The sequence below is a fragment of the Alexandromys fortis genome, unplaced genomic scaffold, assembly GCF_014885135.2.
Source record: "Alexandromys fortis isolate MF-2015 unplaced genomic scaffold, M_Fortis_MF-2015_v1.1 scaffold_3, whole genome shotgun sequence".
In the NCBI taxonomy this organism is placed as follows: domain Eukaryota; kingdom Metazoa; phylum Chordata; class Mammalia; order Rodentia; family Cricetidae; genus Alexandromys; species Alexandromys fortis.
Window position 1 is genome coordinate 31,947,072 of NW_026067909.1, and position 17,152 is coordinate 31,964,223.

At 46.9% G+C, this 17,152-nt stretch overlaps 1 protein-coding gene across 1 annotated transcript in view; it reads left to right on the forward strand.

Annotated features, from left to right (window-relative positions):
* Positions 1-16,533, forward strand: part of Efnb2 (ephrin B2) — a 43,772-nt gene extending 27,239 nt beyond the window's left edge. The window contains exons 3-5 of the mRNA XM_050136868.1: positions 12,483-12,575; positions 13,295-13,408; positions 14,762-16,533. Of these exons, the coding sequence (XP_049992825.1) occupies positions 12,483-12,575; positions 13,295-13,408; positions 14,762-15,150 (596 nt within the window). The 3' untranslated portion in view covers positions 15,151-16,533. The remainder of the gene's footprint in view (positions 1-12,482; positions 12,576-13,294; positions 13,409-14,761) is intronic.
* The last annotated feature ends 619 nt before the right edge of the window (positions 16,534-17,152 follow it).

The following is a 17,152-nucleotide window of genomic DNA, read 5'->3' on the forward strand; positions in this document are numbered from 1 at the left end:
TGTTCAGATTCGCAAGTGTATTTTCGTACTGCCAAGCACTGGTCCGCTTTGAGATTGCAATAGATGGCATACGTGTTTTGCTGACGCCAAGGCTTAGCAGCTGGCTGCTGGGCACTTTCACCCCGGGCAGTGTCAGGAGCATCATGTGCTAGTCCCGTCATGGGGGCAGAGGAGCAGCTGTAGTGTGGAGGAGTGCTTGGCGTGCCCCCGTGGGGAAGTACACATGGCTACTCTGTCCTCCCAGGAGTCCAGCGCCTTATGTCTCTCTTATGCTGCATGAGCTTCGTGAGGGAGTCACTTTAATTTCTTCCTCTAGAACATTATTTTCTCGCTGTTGTCCAGACGGTGACGGTCAGACGCACAGAGCCACTGCTGTGTCAGCGATATTTCCCAGTGAAAGCCAGCAGGGTCTGGCCCTGATTATTATTTTTTTTGACAAGGATTTTTTTTATTTAACTTGTAATGTTACCCAACTTACAGTCACTGCATCTTTGGGTTTTATAGTAAACATTAATGTGTAATTGGAACTGTGTGTATACCCCCCTTATCCCCAGAGTTCTCTTAAGAAGTGACATTGTAGAACGATAGGCCTCTTCATTAGTCCTCCTCCGCAATGATTCTTTGCTTTGACATGTGGCAAAATGATATATATGGGGTTTCTTCGTGTTTCGAATTGACTTTTCAAGCGACCTATTTCAGTCATTAGCCTCGGGCTTAATTTGCATAACTAATAAACTCTTCTAATCATGAGTGATCTGGAGATGTGTGGTCTGAGAACTCCCTGCTCTTCGTTACAGTCAGATCTTTAACGGCTTTAAAAACAGAACTGGCCTTTATCTAGTCTGTAGTTGGTTTTTTATCGTGGCTCTCATTGAATTGTTTATGAAATAACTGCATCTTCTGATTCTATCCATTTGCAGTAGAGTAGAAGCTCACTGTTGGATATAGTATTCTAAAAAGCCATCCAGTTTGAATTGGGAAGGCACCTGTCCTCTGAGTGCCCAGCCTTCAGCACTGAAGTTCTCTTAGAGAAACTGTTCTTGCTTCTTCAGGGCTGAGTCAGCAAGCTCCCTGTGTTGGCCTCCTCAGCTCTATCCTGAGGCAGGTGCTGTGGGCTGATACCCAACCTGAGCTGAAACCTTGTGAAGTCTGCACAAAGTGACTGTAGCGAGTGTCTCGTATTCTTCCACTGTGGGTGAGCGAGGGGTCCCCCACGGGGCGTGGACAGACTTCATGCTGCTCTTACCATTTGTTTCTTGTGGTTTCTGTCTTGTTTTACTGTGCACCCCTAGGCAGGTCATAATCTTCTAGCATCATCTGGAAGTCACCGTTTTTCTAAAAACTGTCCGATTGTTACTAAATCACCGAGTGTCTTCTTGGAGACAGCTATCTGTGTCCGGCCTGCCTTGCTGAGTCTGGGGGAGCCTCCGTTTCTTAAGCCTCTTTAATAAGAGTGTGCGGAAGTGGCAGGCTCCACAGATACTGTTGAAATCGTTTTTAAAGCGTACACTCCACTTCAGAGCAGAACTCACAAAAAAAGAGAAATATTTGCCCAAATAAATCCAAATAACAGTATTAATGAGCCAAAAACAATGGTTTGTTCCTTATTTGGTTGAACATATGTTGCTTTTTTTTTTTTCTTGGCTTTGATTTGCTCTTTTTGGGTGATGAGTGTGGCAAGTTGCACTAACTATATCAAGTGCCCTGTCACATCTCTTTGCAAAAGCACTGAATGCCAGAGCGGCTCTCAGATGCCCTTTGACATGAAGATGACTTTTAGAACATGGAAGAACGCATGGCAGTCCTGGAGCGATTACAGCATTTATTCGGTGGGTTATCTGTGTATAAGTGTAGCAGCAGCCACACTCCCTTCATTGCGTACCAGATAGCTTAGCGATGCAGAAACTGCGTCCTGCCTTCCTGCTCCCTGTCTTAGTGGTGAGATTTGTGTCTGATGCCTTCACTGCACGCAGTTGAGTTGAGGCATGTAAGCGCGTTTCCAGCCTTATCTGTCGCTGTTCTCTTTGTGATGGTTCTTGCCGGAGACCATGTGGTCGAAGGCACAGAGGATGGATGGGTGCAAACCACATGTAGAAACACGAGTTGGCTTAGGAGCTATGAGTCCACGTCTGGTCAACGCGGGCCTTATGTGCCAGTAGATAAGTCACTCAAGCCAATTTCCTGCTATAGTCTTCTCGTCTTTAAAAGGGCATCACGGGAACACTTGGTCATGAGGGAGAATATGTCAGATGGCTTGTGGTCATCTGTGTGGTCACCAGCCAAGCACATGTTAACGTTGGAACAGGGAGGAAGTGAGAGGCTGGAGGCTGAGGCAAAACTGGACTTCATTGCGAGATAGAGCTCCTGGGGAGGACGGGTACAGAAAGCTTCCCTGGGTTGCAGTCTGGGCATCAACCCAGCCACAGAGAAGTTGCCCAGCCTCAGTCAGTCTGGGCCGCTCTACCCATTAGATCTTCCCACTTTGTCTTCTTTGACTGCTGGTACAGTCCTTTTGTCCTTGACCAAGAAGCACACGTATGTGTGGTGCATTCTGGGATTGCCTTAGCTTGCCACAGACAGGGAGGAGTCTTGACACGCCCACAGTCCTGGTTCTTACTTCCCAGTTCACCAGCCTCTCACCTGCTGTGGTTCCCTAGGACCCAGAAAACTCCATCAGTCATCGCGCCAGGGTTGCCTCATGGGCTCCATCTGTAGGAAGCCTCTCCCAGGGTAGATGAGGAGGCTCCATGTTGAAGTTAATATAAAGGAAGCTCAGCTTCACTTCAGGTTCCTGAGTCTACTGTCGCCATGGCCACCTGGATACTAGGCCTGGGTGGATAGTGACCATCCCAAGGAGAACAGGGGATGAGACTCTGTTCGTGCTCCTTGGCATCTCCTGGGAAACAGAACAGCATTATCTCATGTAAACCACACAGATACGGGCCTGCCATTGCCACTCCCTGCTCTGAGAGCAACCAATGATGAGATAAGACGATGGAGTTTCAGAAGGAGGAGCAAAGGTTGAGGAAGAATAGATAATAACTCATAGTGCAAAACGAGTAACATGAGAAATAAAGGACTTAGCAGAACCAAAAAGTTATTCTGGAATTATTCAGAATAAAACTGCCTTCGTAATTTCATAAACTCATTTTTATATCTCTCCCCCTGCATTTATAGCTTGCTAATGTTCACAGGGGTTTATAAATAATTGAACAATACTAGAGACCTTGTGGATAAAAGAGGACACGTTTCTTTCTTAACAGCCCTTAAATATTCATCATGAAGATAAAATTTTAAAGCAAAATAAAACACTTAAAAAAATAGCCAAGAGGCATAGACAGACATTTGGAGGGAGAAAAAAAAGATTGTGTTGAGAAGATCTAATTTATATACTTGTTAAGATGCACACGTTTATCCCTAAAGCTCTAACTCAGAGTCTGGGTGTGTTTGATCCTCGGGGAAACGCTGTGACCTTCACGCCCGACTTACTTTTCAAGTCTAGCAACACCAGGGAATAGAACAGTTTTTACTGCTGTGAGGAAACCTAGACAGTGTGACTTAGAACACTTTACACACCATGAAATGTCAGTGCAAAACCCAACGCAGGATCTCCAAACCCTTATCCACCATTGTAAGTGTGTAGCTATGACTCCTGGGCCTGTATGCACTGTAAAGAGACCGTGCAGAGATGCATGGTGTATGTGCAGGGGTAGCCAAGAGAGCATACACAGAAAATAGTAGTGACTATAATATACAGATATGGAAAGCACACACATGACAGTGCAGAGGGCCAGACACATTGGAGCAGGCATGCATGCATGCATACATATATAGGGAGGGTAAAGACAGGAGACAGGCACAAAGCATCCATGCTTCATGCCAAGTTCATGCGATATAAATAATAAATAAAATGTTTCTGTCAGTCATGTTTGTAGTGATGCCCTGTCATGCATTATAAAACATATAACTGACTTTATCAAAAATCCTCAGAGCTTAGCTCCTACTAGGGCACGGGTAAGCTGGGCACCATGGTGTGCTAGTCCTAGCTACCAAGAAGACCAGCTGCGGGAGTTGACCACAAACCTGGACAACATAGGAATATCTACAGGGCAGAAAGACAGGAGAGATGCCCTTTTTAGTACTTCAGGTCTAAAATCTGTTCCTTTTTTTCAATGAGGTTATACTAGAATCGTTTCATGGCATTAGCAAGTACTTCAAGCCATCAACAGAACATTGCTAAATAATAACGTAATTAAAATAAAGTTAATTCAGTATAGACACAGACATTAAGAGCTGATAATTTTCCTTAGCTAAGTGCATGTGCTGCAGACGTGTGGGTGGACGGACGGTGAGTGGATGGGGGTATGGATGGTGGGTGGTACATAAGAAGATAGGTTGATGGGAGGTAGTAGATGTGTGGATAGGTGGATGGTGGGTATATGGCCGGCTGGCTAGTGGATAACAGGATAAAGACTGATAGATCACTCCAGCCTTGGGCAAGAGCCAAGTTTATCTCATTATAGAGGAACCAGGCTATGTGCTGCTGAATGGCAACCCTGCTTTGGAAGTGGCTTTGCGTTCATGAATTAACCCAGTCTGCTGTTCCTACCAGTAAACTATGGGATGGAGTTATTCTTTTATTGAAATAAACATGTGGGAAACTGCCCTGGAGTCTTTGGATGGAGTAAGGATCACACGCAGGGCAGATATAAACGGGGGTATTTTATCGGGGTTACCGCTGGTCTCTCGGTGATCAAGGCCAATAACGTCAAGACCATCTAAACTGTTGTGCCACCAGAGAAACGCTGCCTCTTCTGCCGTGTCCCGTCCTAAGCTGTCAGCAGGCATCAGCTCAACCACTGCAGAAGTTGCCGCCACCTAGCCATGAACTCTACTCAGATGGATGTTTTCCACTTCGCTGCGGCTCTTTCTGTAATTACTGGGTCATTAATATCATTGCCCGCAATTAGTGACAGTTGGGTGAGCAAGAGGATTGTGGGATGTCCTTCCCTAGCCCCACTGCCCGTGAACTTCTACTCCGACCCTCTCCTAGTTAGATATGTCCGTATGGTCACTGACATATTAAAAAAAAAAAAAAGTAGAGAATGGGCTATGTGCTACAAATCCTCAACTGTATGTGGCTCATGATTTGGGGTATTTTCATGAGATGTTATCACTGTCTTGAACAGGAAGTTTGTATTTTAAAAATCTGAAGTTTTAAGTTAAGCTACTAGACAATAGAGAATTATGTTTTGTATTTAGAACTATTATATCATTTTTTTTTTTACTGTGAGTTCAGTCATTACTATTGAAATGGTCATCTGGAAACCTATTTTTAAAACACAATTCTCATAGCAGTTACAGCTCATGCAAATGGTGACTCCTTTGCAAGAATTATTTCTTTACTGATGACTGTGCTGTCCTCAGGTTCATGACCGTCTCTGAATCCTTGTAGCAACACCAAAACACTTGGACATGTCTAAATAAGAAAAGGCCATTTTAAGAAATTCTGTTAAAAAATTATTACTGTTATTGTCCTAATGAGAAGTCCAGCCTGCACAAGTCACCAGAGAGTTAGCTGTAAAATCTTAGGCTAGAAAACAACCTTTTCCTCAGCTTAATTCACTGAAAATCAAGGACCAAATTAGCACAAGCAATATTTTGAAGGAAAAAATACATAGCTTCATAACTGATCTCCCATGCACCTCTTGAATTAAAACGGAACCAGCAGTGTTTTAACCTGGCTCTGAACAGTGTCAGGGGCCTGGACTGAGTTCAGAGGGTCCAGGCTGAGACGCCCTGATCTGAAACACAGAGTCCAGAACCTGAGACGTTTGGTGCTAACAATGCTGTGCAAATGTCCAATGATCCAAAACGACCCAGGCTAGCCTGAAAGTCAGTCTGTAGACCAGGCTAACCTCCAACTCGCAGAGACACACCTGTTTCTGCCCCCCCCCAAGTGCTGGGATTAAAGGGGTGTTGTGCCACCCTACCCATCCCTTGGCCTGTTTTTCTTGATGTACGCTCTCGTGTGTGCATGCACACATACACACTCGTACACACGCACACACGATTTCACACTCATGCATATCCCTGTAGGCATGTGGTACACTAACAGGCATGCGTCTGCTGTGTATTCCTGCTTCACTTTTAGCCATGACTGTTTATCACGAACAACTGACTCCTGCCATCATCCAGGACGGTCATGTCCTTAATCTTTGTATAGTTTTCAACGGTTGAAAGGTTTTAGGAGTAACCTGATAAATCAGAATGACATTCGTGGGTAGATATTGTGACTGTCCTCCCGGTGGGTGGCTATCCCTGGGGGTTCAAGCCTTGTTTGCTTCCTGGCCCTTGCACACTCATCTATAGAGTGACATCAACTCCTGAAAGCGGCCAAGTAGCTGATACTGCTCAAGTCTTCCCAGTATAGATCCTTATAAAAACAGCTGGCTAGAAGGTGTGCCCAAGGGGCTACATGTTTTAAGACTTCTTTCTGAGCTGTCGATGAGTTGCCCTTTCTTAGTGCATATAGAATATTTGAGCACAGAACATAAGTTAAGACATCTCTCCAAAACACACACACACACACACACACACACACAAAACCACATCTCTTTGTTCTTCATCCGTGACTTCAGTGATTCTTCAAAGCTGGAGAAAAGGTCCTCAATTGTGATTTTTTTTTTTTTTTTTTTAAAGATGGGCTTTTTCCAAGCCACTCTGCCCAGTGCAGAAGCTGATTGGTTGTGCTGTGTAGATGCTCCGGGGCACTTATTCTCTATGCATGATTGGCTGCTTGGAGATTTTGAGAAACAGTTAAACTGCAACAAGGTTTTAACGGGAGGGATTGTTCCTGTGAGCAGGGCCTATGAGAAATGCATGTACCTTCTATCCCTGCTGGCTCATGATGTTCAAGAGTGGACAGTCCTCTACTTTCAAAGAAAGTTGATAAAATGTGAGTGGCGGTCTAGCCGGGAGCCACACTGGGTTGTTTTCTTGTTGTGTGTTTGTTTTGTGTTTTGTTGAATGAATGTTTCTCTTTGAAAATCCTTTGTCTCTTCGTGAGCCAGTTAGTACCATGGTGTTTTTGCTCAGTGGCCAGGCAAGCTCGGCCTTATGGAATGAGATGGTGTGGGTGTGTGTGGGGGTGGGGGTGCGTGTGGGGGTGGGTGGGTGGGGAGATGCATTCCACCCCGTCCCTGAGAAGCCACGGTCTTCCCTGTGCTTTGAACTGATACTGATGTTTGTTTCAGACATTTTCTTGTTGTCCTTTTTAAAGATAGGCATTGAGTTCTGGCTTTTCCTGGGCGTTATTGTTTCTGTGTTTAGGACTTGGCTCCTTCTGAGTCAGTTGTCTTCGAGAAGGACCTTGCTTTAGAGATTAAATCCATCTCTGTGGTCTGTTCTCTGAATCTCTATTGTGTTTTTGGAATTTAAACTGATACCAAGCTAAGCAGAAAGATTTTAGCTCCCCAGCTTGGATGTTGACATTAAATAACTTCACCTTGATCAGCATCCTCAACTGGCATACATCACTTTTTATTTTGTTGATGCTCAGGGGTGCAGCGCACGTGGGAGGACACAGCAGCCTGGTTCTCGGTATTGGGATGACTTTAACGTCGTGTCTTTCTGGATGATGCTTCTTGAGTTTGCCAGTTAGCCTGCTGCTGGTTCCTCAGACGCCTGTGCTGAGCTCGGTGGAAGGGTGTATAGGAAATCTCATCCAAGAGAGCAGGGTTGGCGTGGCCAGTGTGTGATGCAGGCTGGGCGAGCACAGCGTGGATAGATTTGGTGGTGGCAGGGAATTCTCAGAGAATGCTGGCTGTTTGCTGATCAGAGGTGTGCCATCAAGGTCAGCCCCGTGTAAGGCCAGAGCGGCTGTGGTTTTCCTGACCCCATACACTTATCGTGAACTCCCTCTCGTTAATTATTATGTTTGCTTTCAGATGTCATGGCCCTCCTAAGCCACTTGAAATAGTTTGACCCATCCTCGGTGGTGTGACTAGGCATTCGGACACCATCCTGCCATAGGACCCTAAGCTGTGGCCTTTGCGGGATGGTACTGAGCTGCAGAATGTTTGGCTCCTCCCTTGCCAGCCTCTGTGCAAACAAGGCCTCCATCTGATGAGCCCACTCTTACGCACTGGGCTCCATCCAGCTGCAGCCGCAGCAGCTTGGCCTTCTGGGAGGGAGCAGAGCATGTGGCGTTCCTCTCTCTGTCAGGACTATTCTGTCTATGGCGTCTATTTTCCCAGCCACCACCTCTGTAGCTCTGTTTGTGTTCATCTACCAGGATCACCGCCCAGTAGGAGCTGCAGATAGGTGGAAACACGGGCATCTCAAACTCTGCTTTTGTTTTAAGAGAGAGTCTGCCTGCCTTGCCCGCACTGACCTCAAACCCTCGACCCTCACATCTTAGTCTTCCCAGCACTAGGATTGCAGACATGGACGCCACACCTAGTCAGGGTGACTGTGGAGAAGACAGGGCAGTGTAGTGGTTGGTGTTGTCTGTGCCCTCTGAGTTAGACCCAAGGTGCAAAAGCTTTTAAAAACCAGTCGTAAAAAGGCATCTGTAAAATGTCTTTATTAAGCCTACCTCCCAAATGGATAGAGAAACTTCAAGTACGTTTTAATTTTATAAAGTATATTTCACCCGCAATGAGGCCAAGGGAGAGAAATGTCTGGACATTACATAGAAGCCTAGGTTATATTTCCTGTCTCTCTGTGACTGGATGCAGTCTTACCCAATGATTGTGGCCACATTAGGTCATGCTGGTGGGGTTGATACAGAGGGAAGCAAAGCATAGTAAGGTAACATTTATTTTTATTCTTTAAGTTAAAAATTCCCTGGGGCATTCACATGAATGATACAGTTGCAAAACTACCTAATGAAATGGAAATAGTCTTTACTCCTACATATTAGCAATTTTCTTGTTATGTTTCAAAATCAGTGCTGAGCTTTCTGAAGCTTCTAGGTCCTAGGTTGATGGGGGACTATCAGAATACTAACCTTTGGTGTATTTCAGTAGTCTGTGGCCAGGGAGGAGGAGGTGCAGTCAGGACAGAACATGGGGCCATTCTTCCAGCCGGGGCAGGTCCTCTGGAGTAAGAATTACTCTGCCTATGTAGAAAATCGAATTTACATTAGATCTATGGCTCGTATCTCATAAGGCTTCTCTCTACCATGTTACACTCCTAAAGATTATATAACCTTCTGAAGTTTCTGTTGGCGCAGACATCTGAAAATGGGTTTTTCCATGACACCTTGTTCCTAGCCGAATCTAGTTCCGTTGCTGTGGCAAAGGCTGCTCAGAGGAGGAAGGCTTGCTCTTGGCTTGCAGTTTACAGGGATACAGGCTACGGTGGGGGCAGACAGTCACATGCCACCGTGCATGAAACGGCTTGCTCCCCTCTCAGAGTATCAGGAAGCGACATGCTTTCTCTCCCCCCAATCACCCAGCCCAATGTGTCAGGGACCCCAGCCCCAGGCCCTGGATGGTGCCCCCCACATGTAGCACAGGAAGAGATCTGACATGTTCAAACACATGTTTGTACCCTACAAGTTTCCTAATCCACCCTTCCTTGTGGCCATCACCTTTCACAGTGGCCCTTGCAACAGTATCATACAATGTGCCATTTCTAACAAACAACTGGTAGAAATAAGTTCTTCCCAGGTTCTTCCACTGACTTTTGAAAAACTGTCATTGTCCAGAATACTGTGCTTGCCCCAGACTTTTCTACTCTTCCCACCAAACTGATACAATAATACAGCACTCCTCCTCCCTCCTTGCCTCTTTCTTTCTTTCTTTCTTTCTTTCTTTCTTTCTTTCTTTCTTTCTTTCTTTCTTTCTTTCCTTCTATCCCTTCCTTCCTTCCTTCTTCTCTCTCCCCCTCCCTCCCTTCATCTCCTTCTTCCTTTCCCCCTCTCCCTTCTCCCTCCCCCTCTCTGCCTCCTCTCACTGGTTCTTTCTTCTCTCTCTCTCCTTTCTCTCTCCTCTCTCTCTCCTTTCTCTCTTTCCTCCCTCCCTCCTCCTTCTTTCCTTCCTTTCTTTCTTTGGTCAGTCAAGAGGGAGACAGATTTTAAAGCTGTGAAGTGGTTTCTATTTTACACAGCCCTGTCTCCCTCCCACAGTTGGTCTCTGGGTGCTAAAACACAGACTGAAATTTAATTTGAATTCCTTTAGCGATCTTTACATCTGGGGGGTGGTTTGAACATCCTCTGGGGCAAACCTGGGGAGCTCAACACAAACATTCTGGCTTAGAAGCAGCACTGGCCTACAAATTAAAATTTGTATGTGTATGTGCTTTTGTGTGTGTGTGTGTGTGTGTGTGTGTGTGTGTGTGTTCCCCTCCCATGCCTGCTGCGTGGTGGAATTCAGCAGGGCCCTGCAGATACTGGGGCTTGCAGGTAGTGGTGCTTCCTAACCTGCCTTCCCTTTGGTATTCTTTTTAGTTTGAATCTGATTTTTCCCTCTGAGATTACACCAAAGAGATCTGTAGTCTTCCCCACCCCTTGCTCAGCTTTCAGTTATCATTGTCCTTTGTCAGATGAGGGTTCAAACTTTTAGCAAGAAAAGAAAAGTTGTTTACTAGCTTTCAATAGGATGCACTTTAGCACAAAGTGCTTTATGAGTTCCTGAGTCTAAACTTAGTATTCTCCTCGAGTTCAGGAAGCTAGACGTTTGACCAGTGGTTCCTTGAAACAGGTCACCTTTCTACTTTTTTCTGTGTGGGGACATATCCTGATTCCTGAGAAATGAAGGAAGAAAACTCTAAGCAATAACTGAAGATTCAGCAGTGCCCTGGACCCTCCAGAAATAGTTCTCAGAGGACCCCATGCTGTGAGAAGCCTTAGGAGACAGGCTCTGAGACTGAGCTACTTTTATTGCAGAAGGGGAAGGAAGCCCGGACAAAATGGTAACAAAAGCAGCAGAGGCCCTTTTTTAGATTCTCAGAAACACAGTATCTCTAGACAGTTCTTCTGAGTTATCTGCCGAGCATTTTCTCCAGTCTGTGAGTGGATACTGTTTAACCTACTGCAACACCCCCAACAAAATTATTATGGCAACTCTTACCTGTTTTCCCAGGAAAACTGAAAGCATCAGCAACAGCCAAGGAAAGAGTTACAGTTATGAGACAGTCTCAGATAAGGGGCGAGATATTTATATGCACAAGAGGCGCCTTTGTTTTTAGGAGAACAGTGAGATAGGAAGTTGGTAACCCAGCGCGCAGAAGCAAATTCCTGCCTAGTTCCTCAGTTAGAAACTTCTACCCACTCTGAAAGCGTTTGGAGCTGTTTGGGGATGGCATGCTTGGAAAACAAAACAACCAGGTTGAAAGAAGTCGCCAGAACACCTGCCCCTTTTCCCTTCTCTTCCGAGTGTAGCACTGGTGGACAGGACTTTGATAGTCCAAGTGGAAGGTGATTGAAGTTCCAGGCATGAATGTATATGAAACACTTCTGTTCCTTGCCCCTTGAACTCAAGGGGAAGCAGTGTCCAGCAAGTTCCAGCCTCTCCTCCCACTCAGTCTTGAACTGTAATTGAAAGCCTGCTCCTCATTAGGGAGCCTGACAGCCCATCTCTTTGCAGCTTGAGTTACGAAGCCATTTAGAGAAATCACTGGCCTAAGGACAAACAGCAGGGTGTGTAGATACAATGTAGCAGGAAGACATTGGTAGAATGGATGTTATGGAAAGGGGATCCACTTGGCCAGCGTGGGGCAAGGTGGTTGGTTGCCCCCACCTGTGTTGTATCGAAGTTGTCACAAGGCCCAGACAGGGAAAGGGGTGTGCTGAAATCTGTCCTGCTGGAGTTTTCCCCTGCAGGAAACTTGGCTGGAGCGGCTGATGCGGGGGTTGATAAAAACGCAAGCTTGCAGGGGCTTCCATGGTGATGTGAAGGCGGGCTCCGAAGACCCGAGTCCTGTATGCTGCTTCAGCGCATTTCTGGCTGGAGAAGGGAGCAAGGGGTGTCAGAAGGCTCCCCTGGTAGTGTTTACAGGACTTGGATGCCTGACAAGGGGAGCATCAAGTTAATTGTTCTTGAAGCAGGAAGTCTGGAGTGGAGGAAGCAGGTGTTGGGAGCTGATTACCCAGTTTTGAAAGGACTGTGTTCGCTCTTCAGCACTTTCTGGTTTGGCTCCCTAGGAGTCTGTGGGTATTTTGGATGACACTGTCCCTTTTACCTGTAGAGTAATACTAGATCATACGTGTACACGTGTACGGGAGGGCATGTTTAAGCGCATTTGGGAGCAGGCAGCCTACATGTAGCGGCCATGTTTCTAGGATCCATTTCTCTTTGTTTATTTTTCTGTTTCTTTTCGGCTTTCAGCATCCCATACATTCAGAAAACTGTGACAAAGAGTGAATTCTTATTTTTCAAGTTGTTTTCAGACATTTCATGTTCATGTAATCTTGGCCTATTGATTTCCTGATTTTTTCTTTATTTTTTTGTTTTGTCCATTTTATTTTTAATCAGCTACATCAAATGGGTCTTTGGAGGGCCTGGATAACCAGGAGGGAGGGGTGTGCCAGACAAGAGCCATGAAGATCCTCATGAAGGTTGGACAAGGTAAAAGATCATCTGCTGCTTTGTGAAAGCCACTGTGACCGGGTGTAGCCCCCAGCTAGCGTGGCACCCGGGGTGACGGTGAGCGCCACCGTCGCCCCTCTTTTTAGTTTTGAAGGCAGCCCCTTCTCTGCACTTTGAGCCACTGGCAGAGTGCCCCCACCTCCCCCAAGGCGATATGCTCAGTTTTTCTTACTGGAGATCTCTCCAAAAGTTCAGGTCAGCGAGACAGATGTTGCCACAGATATATGTATTTCTCTTTCACAATGCAGAATGCCTCTTTGATTGGGAAATCAAAGTGTCCAGTATGTAAACCCTGGCTCTGCAGCTTTGTTTTATTTTCAAATCTGGACAGCCCAAGAGCCGCGTTTTCATGTAGAATAACCTATTGTGCAGAAAGAAAGAATTATTCTTCTAATTAGAGACCGGTATGGTAGTCAATCAACTTGCTCAGTTAAATTGAAATGTCATCTGCAGTACTTCGACTGCCAAATGCAAGAATCCCTATAGTTTCCACAGATGGCCTCCTAATCTAAGCCTCCGAAATAGCTAGGATAACCGTTCTGATTAAAAAGGAAGGTTATATTCTTGTATTTCACAGTGCTTTGCATAAAGAGTCTTATGTTCATTGCTATTCGTGCCTCTTGAGATATCTGTGCAGCTCCTGCAGCTTGCTATTGTCAGATGTAGGTGCCATGATTAATCGCTTACTCTTCATGTAGATGCAAGCTCTGCTGGATCAACCAGGAGAAACGATCCAACAAGACGTCCAGAGCTAGAAGCTGGTACCAACGGGAGAAGTTCAACCACAAGTCCCTTTGTGAAACCAAACCCAGGTACAGCAGGGTGGTGTGGATGTGTATCTGTGGGCTGTGTTTTTGTAGAACCCCAAGAGGCAGAGAAGCCTCGCCATCCTCCCAAACCAGTGGGATTCACTAGTGGGCACAGATGCCTGGGAACTTCACTCAGACCGAGTCAGTATTAACTCTGCCACTAAAACCAACTAACTCATTCCCATCAAAGTCTTACTGTCGTAGTAACGGCGCTCACCAGAAGTGCCAGTCACCAGCAATGTTCCGCCAGATGGGTCCTCATTGGCTGAGGCCGTATCCTGCTCAGCGTTGACGCCATCCCAAAGCTGATGCTAATGTGTATATAATTCTTGCCCTAATCCCTGTCTAATTGCATCTAATCCACAAAGAGCCTCGCCGATCATTTTCTGAGTCTTAGAAAACGTTGCCTAATGGCGTACTTTCCAGGTGGCTGTCCTTAATGCTTTTCACATTCTCTGTAAAATAAAATATCACAGGGCCCACTGACCGAAGCATGCCCTCTAAAATGGGCTCATTTTCTCAACAGTAGTGGCTCATTGTGCTGTGCCATTTCACAAAATGTGGACACACATCAGCACCTTTGTAGTAAGGATCTTTGTCCTGGTTTCAGAGGTGGCATGAATTTAGATCTACCATAATATTATGCCTCTTTCCAAGACTCAAGGAAGTTTTGTTTTTTTTTTTTTTTTCCTTCTAACTTTCAATGACAAGATGTGTCAAATCCTTGTGACAAATTGATAAATGGATAGGATAACGGTGCCAGGCAATTCTTTAGTGCTAACATTTGGGTTAGCAGCCTGTTCGGTGCCAGAGCGTCTGCTGCCTTCCAAATATATTTTAAGTGTAAATGAAATAATACAACCAAGTTTCGAATTGAACCCCTTCCCAGGCCCCATCACTCCTTCCTTTCTGGCACATATCTGCTAGTAGGCAGGGCTGTCTGCGGAAGGCAGGGCTGTCTGCGGAAGGCAGGCGTTTTAAGATGCACATGACACACGGCTTCTAGAGTGAGGGAAGACCAGGCCGGGGCAAGGATGCACCGTGCTCTGCCGTGGCGGCAGCAGGCACCTTTCTTTCTGCTGGGTCCGGTGCACCATGAAGTGCTGAGGCTATGGAAGCCCGTGGCTGGCTGTCCGGCCCTTCTGCTGCAGGAGACACAGACAAGGAAGCTACTGGGGATAGTGTGTGAGTGAGTGTTGGACCTTTTGAGCTCCTTCACCTCGTCTGTTGATCTCTGTCAGTTCTCCCTGTGAGTTGACCGTTGGCCATGTTTAATCGTTGCATTTTGAGGGTCCTGCAAGCCACAGCGCAGTCCCAGGACCACAGTAACGGGCTCTTCTTCTTACATTTGTGCAGGTTCCAGCACTGACGGCAACAGCGCGGGGCATTCCGGGAACAATCTCCTGGGTTCCGAAGTGGCCTTATTCGCAGGGATCGCATCAGGGTGCATCATCTTCATCGTCATCATCATCACCTTGGTAGTACTACTGCTCAAGTACCGCAGGAGGCACCGCAAACACTCTCCACAGCACACGACCACGCTGTCACTCAGCACACTGGCCACACCCAAGCGAGGTGGCAACAATAACGGCTCGGAACCCAGTGACGTTATCATACCGCTAAGGACTGCAGACAGCGTCTTCTGCCCGCACTACGAGAAGGTCAGCGGGGACTATGGGCACCCAGTGTACATCGTGCAGGAGATGCCCCCACAGAGTCCTGCCAACATTTACTACAAGGTCTGAGGCCTGGGACCTGCGCCTCCCAAGGGAACTCGCGCCTTGATGTGGGCGCAGGGACTGCCTGAGCCTGGCTGTGGGGGCGGGGTGCCTCCTGGAAGAGCCTGGAGCTGGACAGTTTTGTAGTCTGTAGCTTTTCGGCCTTGGGGAACCACAGACCCTCCCCGGAAGCTGGAAGACTGCTAGGAGATTCCCACTTGGACTACCGCGTTCCCTCGCGGACCTCCAAGCCATGCACCCAGCCTCTCAGGCATCTGCAGAGCCCGGGGAGGACACGGTAGGCTATGGAAGGTGCAGCAGCATCTTAGGAGAAGGCCGTGCACCAGGCCGGCCCCTGCCTCCATGTTTCCTGCCGTGCACGCTGGACTTGTCACTCGGACCTCGGGCTCAGTAAGGTTTTCAAAAAGATCTCTAGCGTTTAGTCCTTACTCACTCCTTCTGTTGCCAGGGCTCCGACACCTCCCCAGACCCCTCACCACATTCTGCATCATTAAGGGACCCTCACCGCAGAGTCCCGGCTCCACCCTTTACACCAAGATCAAATTAGATGGGTATTAGGTACAGAGTCCTGCTTTCCTGGAGTCTGGGTCAGCCGGGAAGGCTGGGAGGTGTGGAGACGGTGGGAAGGGTGCCGGCTTCCACCGGCTTCCAGCCACTGCAGGTCAAGGCTGCTGCCCCTGGAGCATAGTGGGGAAGCCAGAAGGAAATGATAGAAGGTGCTTTGGTTTTACCGAAAGAGGCAGGTGGGAGACCACAGACTGTGGTCAGTGGTGCCCAACTCACCGTCACATGGCTAGGCAGCAGGGAATCAAAAATCCCTCTTCCACTGTGGAACCAGAGGGGTCATTTGTTGTGATAGGACCAGCCAGAGCACAGAGGGAGAGGACAGGCCTCTGGCGAAGTCCTGGGGCAGGACTGTTGAGGTACTGGCAATAAGAAAATAAACTAAAGCGCAGCCCTGGAGCTGCGGGAGAGTCCGTCTGCTTTGGGAGATGGTCTAAGCAGACTCAGCTGCTATATTACCCCATTTTATTAAACACAGGGAAAGCATTTAGGAGATTAGCAGAGAGCCAAGTCTGACCTACAAGTTGAAAAGCCAAAGGTCAAACAGGCTGTAAGTCCATCACCACTGAGGTTATTGGGGAATTCTCATTAGGAAAGGTAGGTCAGATCCCCCTCCCCAGCCCCCATAAGTGCCCCTCCCCCTCCCCGATTGAGCCTTACACTTTGGTTTTTGGTTTATGGCCGGCCGTGCTGTCCGGGCTGTGAGGCTGTACCCGGGCTCCGTTGTCAAAGCAAAGCACACATGGCCCACGTCTAAGAGTCCTTAAGATGGAAGTAAGTTATGATGTCGAGGGGAAGGAGGGAGATAGGACATATTTATATTAGGTGTATAGAACACAAGGGATATAAAATGAAAGATTTTTTTTACTAATATATATTTTAAGATTACACACAATACACACCAGGAGATGTGGGATTTCGTTAGCCGTGGTGATGAAAGCGATCCCAGCCCTTAGTGCTTTACAGAGTTAACGACTGGATAGCTACTTCTGAGAGAAGCTGTGTCGCCCCAAAAAGTTATCAGTAACGAGAACAGAAGACGAAAATAACAAAGTCCCGCAGAAATCTCACGGAACTGTAGACGAGGAAGGCCAGCCCCCCCAAACGCCAGGAAATCGGTGCACTGTGCCCTGTGTTAGACAAGGAGGGCTGGCCTTCACTGTCTGTGTTGGGTTTTCCCTTGCCCTATGGGCTGAAGTGTTCTCTGGAATCCAGCAGGTCACACTGAGGGAGTTACAGTTGAAAGTTTAGCTGTGGGTCCCTCCTCTCCTGTTCCTATCCCTGCCCTTCCAGAAGAATAAACAGGAAGCAAGAAGCCTACTTTTTTTTTTTTTATGTGCTATGCAAAATAGACATCTTTAACAGAGTCCTGTTACTATGGTAACATTTTGCTTTCTGAATTGGGAGGAGAAAAAAAAAATTGTAACGACAGCATTTGAAGGTT